At 55.6% G+C, this 12,862-nt stretch overlaps 1 protein-coding gene across 6 annotated transcripts in view; it reads right to left on the reverse strand.

Annotated features, from left to right (window-relative positions):
• Positions 1–10,602: 10,602 nt before the first annotated feature.
• The window catches only part of CXXC5 (CXXC finger protein 5), a 35,867-nt gene continuing 33,607 nt past the window's right edge, over positions 10,603–12,862 (reverse strand). For all 6 annotated transcript variants that reach the window (XM_038009513.2, XM_008014640.3, XM_073010644.1 and 3 more), the window contains one exon: positions 10,603–11,631. In XM_038009513.2, coding sequence (XP_037865441.2) covers positions 11,587–11,631 — 45 coding nt within the window. In that variant the 3' untranslated portion in view covers positions 10,603–11,586. The remainder of the gene's footprint in view (positions 11,632–12,862) is intronic.

A 12,862-nucleotide genomic window follows, 5' to 3' on the forward strand; every position in this document is an offset into this window, starting at 1 on the left:
GGGGCTCCCATCTTTCTCCCATTGGCCCCTAGATGAAACTAGGCCTCCTCTAAATCAGAAATAATAAGCAGAGAAGATGATTCTAAATTTCCAAGAAAGAAGAGAGAATATGAAACCCAAAATGAAATCCTGAGCCCAGAACTGGTGGAAAGAAGACTTAGGCCCAGGGCAAATTGACGGTGTGTTTAATCATCTTGACCTTAGCTCCAACAGAGCAGTGTAAACACTCAACCCGGCCCCAGCCAGGCTGGGCAGGCAGGTAGCATGGACGCTCACCCCAGTCTTGGTCAAGCCCAGGTAGATGAACAATATGGGTCTCACACAGAGCCAGGCCTTGGCCAAATGGACAGTGTGGATACTCCTCTGTATCTCAACCACACCCATCCTGGATGGGCAGTGTGGACCTTCACCCTGGCCTTGGCCAAGCACTTGGCAGACAGGTATTGTCAACACTCACCTCAAGTTTCACCCAGACTCTGGGCAGAGGGCAGTATGGCCTCCCCACCCCATTCTCAGTCACGCTCACAGAACCGGGAACTTCTCTGAGATTTGATGCCACTAACCTGCTGCCCCACTGTGGGGCACAGATCTATTTTTCAACGAATGCCTGGAGGTCTCAGTAGCTCAGTTGGCCACCGCAGGGCAGGAGAGGGCCACTTGGAACTCAAAGGCCTGGAGTAGCATCCCTTGAGCCACCGTCTCTGGCCTCAGTGTACTCATCTAGAAAAAGCAGATTCTGACTCAATACATCCTTCAAGGAGTTGTCAGGACTGCTCCAGTAACTAAATGAGATGGGGCAGCTAACGCCCTGACCCTCTACTCCATTCCTGAGCCTCCCGTCTTCCATGTAGCTCCCTTAGTACACAAAAGGGGAAACCAGGCCCAGAGAATCCAGAGGACTACCCCACAATCACATGGCAAATTGGGGTCAGAGGTGGAAGTCGACCCCAGATCTGGGTCTCACATAGGGCCAGGACTTTGGGAACCTCCATGGACCACAGCACAGTATGGTTAAGCAGCACCTTGATGTGTGGTCCAGGCTGGGCTTGGTGTGTGTGTGTGTGTGTGTGTGTGTGTCTATTACTGGGAGTGGGGCGGCAGTGGACAGTGTGCTGGGGGAGCTGCTGCTGCTGCCTCCCTGGTATTTTTAGCCTTGAGAATGAGCTGAGCTCAGGGCTCTGAGCTCCCATCGACAGTGAGGGAAATGGGAAGGTCCCCACCACCCCCCCTCCCACCAGCAGCCTGGAGCTGGGTTGGGTGGGGGTGGGCCTGAAAAGGAGCAGGCACCCCAATGACTGGGGGCAGTCAGGCCCTGACCCCCTGCACCCCTGCCCACACCCATCCAGGCCGTCCTTCCAATGCCCCATTCCTTTGGGGGTGTGTCAGCACCCAGCTAAGCTGGCAGGGACAGGTGCCCCCATCTGCCCCCTGCTAACCTCAGCTTCCCTTGCTAGGAGCTCTGGGCCAGCTCTCGCCTGCATCAGGTCAGCGCTGCAAGGTTCCCATGACAACGGATGACAGCAGCAGAGGCTGCTGGCCGCAGGGTCAGGGGTGAGAGGAGTATGGGTGGAAGAGCAGAAGGGAAGGGGCCCAGCATGGGGGTGGGGGAGGGGATAGAGTGAAGGACCCCCAAATTGCAGCTCCCTCCTGAGTCTTGAACCCCCAGAAAAGGTCTAGAACCATGCCTGATTGATACTGGAAGGTCCATTGCACTAATTGGGAAAGCTAGGTTCAGGAAGGGCTGGCTATACCTTTGGTCATGTGATCATGAATCCAGTTATGGGTAGGGCTTGGATGGAAATCCTATCCCCATGCCTCCCAGCCCGGGACTCTGCTGCTTCTAGGCTAGGCATGAGGTCAGATGTCCCCTTATCCCCACCTCCAGGAAAGGTGTGGGTCCTGAACACACCTGGCATGGCCATTCTGTGACTTGGATTCCCCATCCTGTAATGAGTATTCAAGGTCCTCACACTAACAGATTACTTGTGATCAAGCCTAGCCCCTCACTTTATTTTTTGACACCCAGGCTGGAGTGCAGTGGCATGATCTTGGCTCACTGCAACCTCCACCTCTCGGGTTCAAGAGGTTCCCTTGCCTCAGCCTCCTGAGTAACTGGGATTACAGGCGTGCACTAGCACACCTAGTTAAGTTTTGTATTTTCAGTAGATATGGGGTTTCACCATGTTGGCCAGGCTGGTCAAGAACTCCTGACATCAGGTGATCTGCCCACCTTGGCCTCCCAAAGTGCTGGGATACACGCGTGAGCCACGGCGCCTGGCCCAGCCCTGCACTTTTTAACATGGGATATATTTTCGTTCCTCTGGAAGGAGATATGTGAGAGATCAGCCTCTGGCTTACTTCCTACCTCAGTCTCAGGGCCCCAGAGTGGGGTTGGGAAGTTGCCCCACATACCCAGATTGACTAAAGGCTTCACTCGATACATGTTAGCCCCTCCAAAGCCTAAAGGCCAAAGGTTCCAGAACCATCATTGGCTCCCACTGTCCCCAAGACAATATATACCCATTTGTCTTGGATCTTGAGATAGGCCCATCGTCCCCTGGGCTTTCTCCAGTGTGGTCTCCTCACTGCCCCAGAAGTACCAGTCTCCAAGCCTCCTAGGTAGACAGCATGGTCCTTCGAGCCTCAGCTTCACTCACCTCCTCCAAGAAGCCTTCTTGGCTCTTCCCATGCATTCAAATCTCTTGCTTACCAAGGGGTACAAGGCTAGAGAGTTCACAGGGACCTCACACAGGATTTCTCATTCCACCTTCATAGGATATCTGAAAAGCAATGTTACTTGCTGATGAGTAAACTGAGGCCCAGAAAGGAAAGCCTTTATAGGTCACATAGCCTGTGAACGTCCACTTGGTGCCTGGATCCAGACCCCCTTTTCTCTTGGAACTTCTTGGGGCCCCCTCTTAGCATTTGCCAGCCTGTGGCCCTGCAGCTGGGCTCCCCAAGCTCAGACCTAACAGTTCTTTCCCCAGCCCCTCATATACAACAGGCTGACCCATGTCCTCCTCCAATTCATCCATTGATTCAACATTATTGAGCATTTGGCATTTGCCAGGCAGACAAGCCCCTCCCTCCCGGAGTGCTCCTTCTAGTTCAGAAGATCAGCAAGTGAACAGGTGAGTTCATCCAGTGTGATGCCAGCAGGGTTGTGATGGGAGCACTTAGGGCAGTGGGTGCATAGAAGAGGATACTCCAGCTCTGACTTACAGAGTAAAGGCCAACTCTGACCTTAGGAGTCTTCTATGCAAAACAGCTCAACCTTTCTTAGGTCCCACGTGCCTGGGGAACCTTATTCCATGTCTAAGCTCAATTCCACTTGCTGCAACCCCTCAAAGACTTTCTAAGTGAGTGACTAGCTGACAAAGGCCAGTACCCAGGTACTGACCCCAGTGCTTTATCACCCAGTAGCCTCACTCTGTACCTGCCCAGGATCTTCTCTCTCCACCACCTCCACAAGCCCCCCAGGACAGTTCAAGAGGGCTGGCTGGATAGCAGGCCCCGAGTCATCGGATCCCTCACACATCTCTTTGAGTCCCCCAAATAAATACGGCAGGTCCAGGGACCTCTTTCAGTGCCCCCCACCTCTAGCTCTATGTTAGGAAACTGGCAGGCTGGGAAAGCCACGGGAGCAGGGCCAGTAGGGCCAGCAAGAGGTAGGGCTGCTGAGCCAGGCCAGAAACTGGGGGAGGGAACGAGACCACAGGATTGCTGCTCGGTCCTCAGGGTCCCTGAGGGCCACCAAAACGGGAAGAGAAGGAAACTCAGCTCCCAAAATCCTCCCACGAGTTGGACTGAGGGCCATGAGGGCTGCGGGGGGGCGGAGCAGGCTCCTGACAGGGGACCTAGCACCCCTCCTCGGGGTGGGGGCCCGGAGCTCTGGGCGCCCTCGTGATGAGGCCCGCTGCAGGGCGATTAATCTTGCGAGGTCTGTGCGTCAGACCCCCCACCCCCAAGCCTCCCATGGCCAACCCCGCCCGCGCTGCCCTGGGAGTTAATCTCCGCTCTGGGGGACTTCTCAGCCGCTGTCACTGCTGCATTAATTCTAGGCAGAGGGAGGCAGGAAGGAGGGGACGCAGCTGGGGGCTGGTGGGCAGCTTCCTTGGGAGGGTTTTGTGATTAAGTGGCTGGTGAGGAAGGGTCTCAAAGGATGGGGCCTGGGTCTCCTTCAAGGCCCAGCCCTGGATGAGGGGTGGGGGCATCCCTATTTTTCCCCCAGACCATCAGAGCTCTTGTACCCCTGGCCTCTAGCCCTCATCGTTCACCAGCTGAGCCCCAAATGCAGTTTGCAGTTTTGACAGCAGATGTCTCTGCTATTATGATTTATCAAAATGCTTAAGGTAAATAATGCACACATATTTATAGGAAGGGAGGAGGTGGTAGAAGGGGAGGGATTGATCAGGGTAAGGGGGCTTTGGGGCCTGAGAACTCAGAGCACTCCTGCCTCTGTCCTCAGCCCTCCCTACTTAGGCCCAGGGTTGACCCCAGCCTGGCCCTGGGGAGATGGCTGGGTGACACCAAGCCAGCCCAGTCAGCAGCCCAGACCTGGCCCCCAATAGGGCAGGGAGCGAGGCAGCCAGTGGCAGGACCTGTCTCGCAGGACCCTGCCAGGCCTGGGAGGCGGCCACCTGGGGGAAGCTGCTGAGCCAGCCTCACACCTCAGCCATGTTTCCATGGCTTCGTTGCGTCCTTGCTCCTGAGGGTTCCGTCGCCTTATCAACGGCAGCGGCCACTGCTCGCCCTCACTCCCAGCAGTCGCCTATGGACCCACTGCTGCAGAGCCAAACCTCAGCCACACGGGGTGCCCCTCCCGGCCAGGCCTCAAAGCTGGAAGAGGGACTGGGAGCCTGGTGGGAAGACATCAGGGAGAGCGGCAGGCAGGAGCCTTTGTGGATTCAGGCTGTACCCACTTCAGGCCCCCGAAATACGCACACCCTGTCATTGCAGGGGAGGAGGCCGTGATCCTAGGTTACCCCCTAATCCCCTATCCTCGCTCCAGACTGTGACCTTTCTGGGCTTGAGAACATTTGGTTAAATAACTTAAATAAATTTATTAATAAATTAGGTATTCCAATTTGAATAGCAAAGGTATAAAAAAAAAAAAAAAAAAGAAGTGTAGACAAGTTTAAGTAAGTAATACTCGACCCTAATCCCACATCTGGGCACAATCACAGGCAGCATGTGGGATGACGGAGGAGGTCCTTCCAGCCAAAGCCTGCAGCATGGCCAGGTGCTTAAGGGCTAGCTTCCGAAAGCAGACAGACCTGGGTATGTGACCGTGTATGTCTCGCTACCTCTCTGAGCCTTAACTTTCTCATCTGTCAAATGGAGAGAACTGCCTAAAGCCCCCCTCATAGGTTGCTGTGAGCCTGTCAGTGCAATGGAATGGCCCAGTCCCTGGCACAGAGGCCACAGGCTCTATACCTTGAGGCAGGAGGATCTTGTTTAAGGCCTCTAGCCAAAGGGTATGGAGGCTCCAGGGGCTGGAGAAAGGAGGCTCTTTGTAGTAAGCTTCCCTCACCTGTGGACAGACCCCCAATTAGGCTGGAAATGCGTGAGAGAAAAATAATGTCCAGAAAGAGGAGAGAATGTGTTACTCAGCCCACAGATGTTTCCTACCCCTTCCATGTGTCGGGTGCCAGCACTGCCCTTGCTGAGCTGCAGACCACAGCCCTGAGACCAGGCGATGTCACCAAGAATGACCAGTGTTGTGATGGGCTGGGGGTGGGGGGCAGGGGGCAAGGGACACTTGACCCCGTTTGCAAGGGACAAGAAAGCTCCGAAGGTGGGAGGAAGGCATCATACAGGTGGGAGATGGCAACAGGAAATGAAGCAGCATCTGACGAAGCATTGGGAGGCTGCAGTAGGCAGCCACCTGAACCCCTCAGCTGTGCCCCGAGAGTCCAGCCGCTTTGCACCCAAGCCTGGAGCCCTGGAGGACCTGGCTCACCTCCTCTGGGACTGCCCTATCTTCACACCCTGCTGCTTGGAATCTGAGGCAGCCCTTGTTCTCTGGCAGGAGGGGAATTTAATGCCGCTGAGAGCTGGCACATCGACAGGCAGAAAGAGATGAAAGTGTCTGCACTGGCAGCCTGGCCGGCAGCCTTGGGGGACCCTCTTGCACCTCCACCACCCTCCCCAGCCATTCTCTACTCCTGTGTGGCAGGAACAGCCCTCAAGGGAGATGTGGGCCTCTGGGGACAGGACTCCCTGCAGGGCTCTGTGACCCTAGGGGACAGCTGGGCCTCTCTGTGCCATGCCTGCAGAATATTAGGGCCAAGGTATGGGTTATTACCATGCTGGTGGCTGCCTATCCCTCCCCTAACCCTGGCTGGCTGTCTTCAGCAGTGCCTGGTTAGCCCAGGGCTGTGGGTGGGCAGTGGGGGGCTGGGGCCAGGCTGTGCCCTCCATCCATCCATCTCTGGCACCTGGGAGCGGGTGGGAGCCTGTGCTGCAATCAGGTCAGACCCAAGTGGCCTTGACTACAGCCGAGCCATGTAGCCATCACTGCCTCCTTTTTTGTGGCAGCACAGAGCTGGGCTGAGCCTGGGGCCCCGAGCCAGAATCTATCCCTGTTGGAGATGGTGTGGGTCTTGGCACTAACTGTGAGGTGACCTTGTTGCTCTGCAAAGCACCCTGTCAAGCTCACCACCCCACAACCCCTGGCTATGTTGTCCTTCTTTCTTGGAACACAGAGAGGTAAGGGCACTTGGCCAAGGTCATTCAGCAAGGACACACACATACACACACAAACACAAACATGGCTTTGACACATGGTGACCAAGAAATAAGCAGGGACCCATGTGTCCAGACTCCCAGGCACCCTCTCCATTCTTTGGGAAGCACCTGGTCTTTCTCCCAAGGTAGCCAGGAACCTGGGTTCTAATCAGGTCCCTGCTACCATCTTGTTCTTGTTCTTGGGGAAGTCATATACCCTCTCTAGGCTTCAGTTTCTTACCAGTAAAATGGGTAATAGTCCTGTCCTGATGACCTCCGGGGGCTAAAGAAGTAAACTTACTGGACAAACTGAAACCACCTCTGGGCCTCCAACCAGCCTTGGGCCAAGGGGAAGTACCCATACAGACATCCCAGCTCCTGGCCCACAATCACCCAGTATAGCCGCAGGACCTATCCTGCTTCCTTCTTCCTGCACAGCACAACCACAGAAAGCTCAGAGCAGAGGGTCAAAGGCCCCGTCTGGAGTCCTGAGTCAAGTCCAGGGCATGGGACAGGGGCCTCAGTCTGGGTTGGGGATAAAGGCGGCTAGAGACTAGGTCAGGCCAAGACTGGCTGCTGTCGGGGGAGGGGGCGCCTGGCAGGCGCTGGGCAGGCTGGGGTAGGGGGAGGCCTTTGGCGGCCTCAGAGAACAAAGAGGCCGGGGTTGCCAGGATATTCTGTGGAGCTGAAGCCGGTGGTGATGGGGCTGGGAGAGGGGCCGCAGCAGCCGTGGGAACTGCGCCTGCTGCCCCCACGCCAGCTCCCCCATCCAGAGTGGGCCTCAGGGCCATGCGAGGGCGCAGGCTGCGGGTGAGGGGGCTATCAGATCCCCCACTCTCTCCCCAGAGATGCACAGCTTTCAGGGTGGAGACCCAGGAAATGCTGGAGGCAGACACATAAGGCAATAGTGTCAGCATCACTGAGAGGATCACAGGTGCACACTGACACAAAGTCATGACCACACACCCAGGGTTATGTAGGCAGTATCACAGGGTCACACCATAGTCACACAGAGACATCACACACACACAATCCCTGGTCAGTCCCAGCCCCCATCCATGATGGCCACACAGACGCGAAGTCACACACTTATTGAATCACCCAGTTTTGCCACAGGGTCACACAATGCCATGTGTGTTGTAAACCCAAAGTTATACACTCACATAGAATCACCCAATGTCACACACTCATATAGAATCACCCAAAGTCACACATTCAGTTGTACAAGCCGGTATCACACCGGGTCTGTTACAGAACTCTACAATGTCACAAGATCACACATGCAATTTCACAGAACATTCCAAAGTGTGGCCACTGACATACACCAACCCATAGCCACAGGTCTCACATCTGAGTCTCCAATACACTGTCACAAACCCATCTGCATATCACACCCAATGTCACACATAGCCACATTACTGCACAAAGCCTCACGCAATTGTGAGGCCCTTAAAGCATCACACACACACACACACACACACACACACACACACACACACACTCCATGCAGGGCTACCTGGAGGCTGGACTTGTCTCCAGCCCAGTGTGTGCACGCAGCCTCTCAAACCCCCACCGTTCTGTGTCCAGAGCTGGCTCTGAATGCCAGATCACCCAGGTCGGGGTACAGGGTACCCAGAGGAAAGGCTCCTGGGTCACCAGGAAGTCAGTTTCCCAACTGTAGCAGAGGAGAGGTGAGGGCACCTGAGGCGAGGGGAATTGGGTACACAACCCTGCCAGGGAGCCTGCCTCTAAGGATGTCTCCGTCAGCCAGGGAACAGCAGGGGTGAGCCTACAACAGACAGAGTACAAGATATAGAGATGGAGAGACAGGAGGGGCAGAGACACAGAGAGGCTTAGAGATCAGGAAAGATGGAGACCCAAAGACACAGGAGCGTCAGGGACTGAGACCTTCAGGACATGCAGAGAGTGAGCCAGAGACAGACAGAAAGTTGGTGCAGGTTGGGGTCGGCCTGCACCCAGATAGGGGAAGGGCCAGAGGCTTGGCCACTCTATGGAGGTGGGGGTGGCCAGGGCTTCAGGGAGGACACACAGCCGGGCAGAAGGTGAGGGACATCTTGGTGAGATTTAGGTGAATAATAGTTTAAAAATAGCAACACCAGCTGCCATTGACAGAGCTTACTACAAGCCAGGCCCTTCCCAAGTGTGATCGCATTTCATCCTCAGGCAACTTTATGGGGGAAACAATTATTGTCCCGTTTCCCAGATGAGGTAACTGAGTCCTCAGCATGTTTTCAGCCAGCCTCACAGCTGTCCCCACCCCTGGCCTCCAAACACAGAGGGGCTGGCTTACCATTTCCACAAAGCAGCGTGAAACTGGAACAGGTGAGGAGCTCTGAGCTTCCGCTGTGTGCTGGGGAGTGGGCTCAGGAGACGCGTTGGGCTGTGGGTTGGCACACTGAAAGGTACAGGCCGGCTGAGTCACAGCACCCCCTCGGGGCTGGCAACAGAGCCATCCACCCCACACCTGTAGGTGTGCCAACGAGGGCCGGCTGAGGCCATCTGCAGCCTGTGTGCTGCCAGCAGCGGGCGGGGGCAGGAAGGGGCCTCCTGCCCGGTGCCCCCTGCTGGCCAGGCTCCCCCTACTCCCCACGGGAGGACTCTCCCCACCCTCCTCGAGGTTCTGGAGGTGCCGCCGTTTGCCTTGTGCTGGGGGTGAGGGTGCCCCCCAGCTGCAACGCCTCCCCCTACTCCCTGCTGGACACCCCCCTTCGGCAGAGCCACCTGGAGAGATCACAGGCGGCCACATGAAAGGGAATTTTTCCCAGGCAGAGCTGAAGTTGAAAGCTGCCTCCCACCGCCCCTGCCTGCCCCCGCTGTGCCAGGCCAGGCTGCTGAGGCCCTGGTGCTCGAAGGGAGCTTGTGACACCTGGGAAGGGGTTGGGGGTCAGCGCCACCCCCACCCAACATCGCTGCTTTCTCCTCTCAGGACAATGGCAGAGATAGCCCATCTCCCCCACCTCACTGCTCACTCAGCCTTAGAAATCGCTCCAGCTCTCACCCACCTGAAGCCAGGGCCCAACACTGTCAGGAAATCCTTCCTCAAGTCTAGCCTCCATCTCAGCCAGGCTCAAAGCAGCTGGATGAGAAGAACGTTCCCCCAGAGGATGGCTTAAGCCTCCTCCTTCAGGTTGGCCTCTGTGATGTACAGGGAGGGGCATGACACTGCCACCCCTTCCTGTTCAGGCTGCCCTGGCCCAGACCATGTGGTTGTGTGGTGACTTCCCCAGACATCTGACCTCTGAGGTCCCCGACAACCTTGTACCACAAACTCTCTGAGAGTGGGGACAGTCAAAGCCAAGGACACCCCCATAACTCAAGTCTAGCAGCCCTCAGGCCTAAAGAGAAATGGGCGTGTATGCACAGCCAGGTCCCCACGAAGCTGAGCTGAAACTATTCCCTGGAGAATGACATTGGTGGCTTCGGGAACACCAGATCCCTGCCAGGTAAGAAGAAAGAAGACGCTGAACAGGTGGCTCAGCATTACCCCCACCCACTTTATGCTGCTGGTTGCTTTACTCATCGGGCCCTGATGAACTTAGGTGAACAGAGGTGGCCCCAGGTGAGTGAAGGTCCCTGGAGGTCCAGGTTCTGGGGCATGGGGTGCAACCAGGCAGATGAGGTACTCTGGTACCAGCGACTTCCAGATTAAGAGCCTTTCCCTCCTGTCTGCTGGGCTGGTTGCTCCTGCTCTTGCCCATTCTGGATCCAGAGGCCTCTATTCCCCAAGAAATTCCCATTCTAAATGTCCCTGGGCCATCCTTCTTCCTCCTCCAGGTGGTCCCAGACAACCCCTGCTCAAGAACGGCCCCCAAGTCAGCCCCCCAAAACCGGAGAGCAAGAAGCCAGCGGTGCTTCGTGACACAAACATGCATTCGTTTTATTCACAAAACAGCCTGGTTTCCTAAAACAATACAAACAGCATGTTCATCAGCAGGAAGCTGGCCGTGGGCAGGGGGGCCCAGGCCGCAGGGGGCCCCCTGGGCACCCACCCCCACTGGCAGGGGACCACGCAAAGAAGCCCTTTCTTCTGTTGCCATTAGAGAGGCCAGAAAAAAAGGACTTATTTTCTCTAAGAAAAGTAGCCAGGATTGGAAATATCGAGATGGGGCTCCCCAGATCGCAAAGGATAAACGAACAGAAGTTTCATTTTTTTTTTCCAAAATCATCACTGTTGGGGTAGGGGATCCCAGTCTGAGGACTGTGGGTGCAGCTCAGCCGGCCTGGCGCTCCCTCCCCTCTGCGAGCTCCCTGCTGGCAGCTCTGCACGCGTGGATGGATACAGAGGGGCTTCTACACGGCGCCATCAACATTCTCTTTATGAACGTGAGTGGATTCTCCAGGCAAACTATGCACTATTTCATGGTCGGAAAGAATCAAAGGAAGTTTAAATGAGGGTGGAGTTAAACTGTGCTAAATTACAGTAGTGCTTATTAGTAACTAGATTTCAAAAGGTTACAGAAAATTTACATTCTCTACACAAAAACTGCATCTCCTGCACAGACAACATCGACATCGACACAGGAAGGAAACTGATTGTCCATTCTTTGCCCAGAAAGTCTCGGTACTTTATAGATTCGTCTTTACCTCTTTTTTGTTGTTGTTCTTCCGAAAAAGCAGTTAAAATTTTTTTTCTTTTCTTTTTCTTTTTATACTAGGGACGTGGAGATGTTAAAACGACAACAAAAAATATATATATAAAAACAGGAATGAAATCTGTGAGAGAATATTTTTGGTTCTAAAGACGGGTGCATCCGTTTGTCTTCGCCCGAATCCCTTGCTGGAGACCACACGAGCAGTGACATTGCACGGAGAGGGCAGCTTTGGGTTCCGCCGCCGTCACTGAAACCACCGGAAGGCGGCTCCTGTCGGAAGCATCACCTTCTGGCGGGGGCAGGAGACAAAAACAAGGAGAGAGTTCAGTCAGGGTCCGGGTAGGCCTGGAGCAAAGACGTTCCCCCGTGGATGGCCTCATGGTGGAGGGACAGGCATGGAGGAAGAGCAGCCACCCCTCGGAGCTCCTGCCACCCCAGCCAGGCAAAAGGAGGAGCTCGACCTGCTGGGCTGCTGGAAGGCCCGGAGGACTCTGAGGCCTCCTGAGCCACTGTGCCCAGGAACCCTCCTTCCAGAGAGGAAGACCCTTCCCCTGGCCCAAAGGCAACAGCGCCAGGTGGCTGTGGCATGTTTCCGTAAATGAGCGTGCAAGCACGTGCGGCGGGTGTGCATATGGGTGTGTGCCTCGTGCTATGCTGAGCTGTGCGGTATGGAGCTGTGGGAGGTGGGTATTTGGGCTATTTCTCAAGCAGCCGTGTCTACGTGTGTGTGCATGTGTGTCTACACTGGACTAAAGTGGGTGCCTTTGTGTGTACATAGGAGAGCAGAAATGGAAGGGCTGGGGCTGGGGCTGGGGCTGGGGCTGGAGTTGGGGTTGGGGTTGGGCTTGGGGAGGGTAACCAGGAGGCCATGGCTGGGATACACCACTGTTGTTTTCCAAACATTCTGGACATTTGCGTCAAGCCCACTCGTAGAGGGGCGGGGATAGGGGCAGGGACTGCAGGCTGAAAAGATGCTTTTGTACCCAGGCCTGGCACTCCAGCTAGGTTGCTGCATCCAGGGGCACGGGGACGGGCCCTGCCACAGGGATGCAGAGACAGCAGCATGGGAACCCCCTGCCTTCTCCAAGCCAACCCCACAGTGGCTAGGTCCTTGACCACTCTGGGCTCATGGTCACCTTCCCTTACCCCGGCCCCAAAAATCTGTCAAGTAGGTGCCCAGACCAAGGGTTCTTCCAGGCCTCAGAGCAGGGCACCCAGCACTGGAGCAGCTCTATCCTTGGGTGGCCTTGGGGGCAAAATGGCCCTGGAGGGGCAAATGAAGGGCTTAAGGGCACAGAGCCTGTGAAACAGGGCAGGGGAGAGACGCAGAGTTCTAAGTCATGGACTGGATGCTTTAGGCCATGTCTGAGCATCAGAAACTTAGGACCTGTATGGAAATATCAATACCTGACCCAGAACCCCAGGAGAGGAATCAGAATTCCAGGGCCTGGCTGAGAATGCTAGGTCCTTACCTGGAATTTCAAGCTTGCCTTGCAAATTATGGCCTGATGGAATTCTCA

Source organism: Chlorocebus sabaeus, chromosome 23 (assembly GCF_047675955.1).
Source record: "Chlorocebus sabaeus isolate Y175 chromosome 23, mChlSab1.0.hap1, whole genome shotgun sequence".
Taxonomy (NCBI): domain Eukaryota; kingdom Metazoa; phylum Chordata; class Mammalia; order Primates; family Cercopithecidae; genus Chlorocebus; species Chlorocebus sabaeus.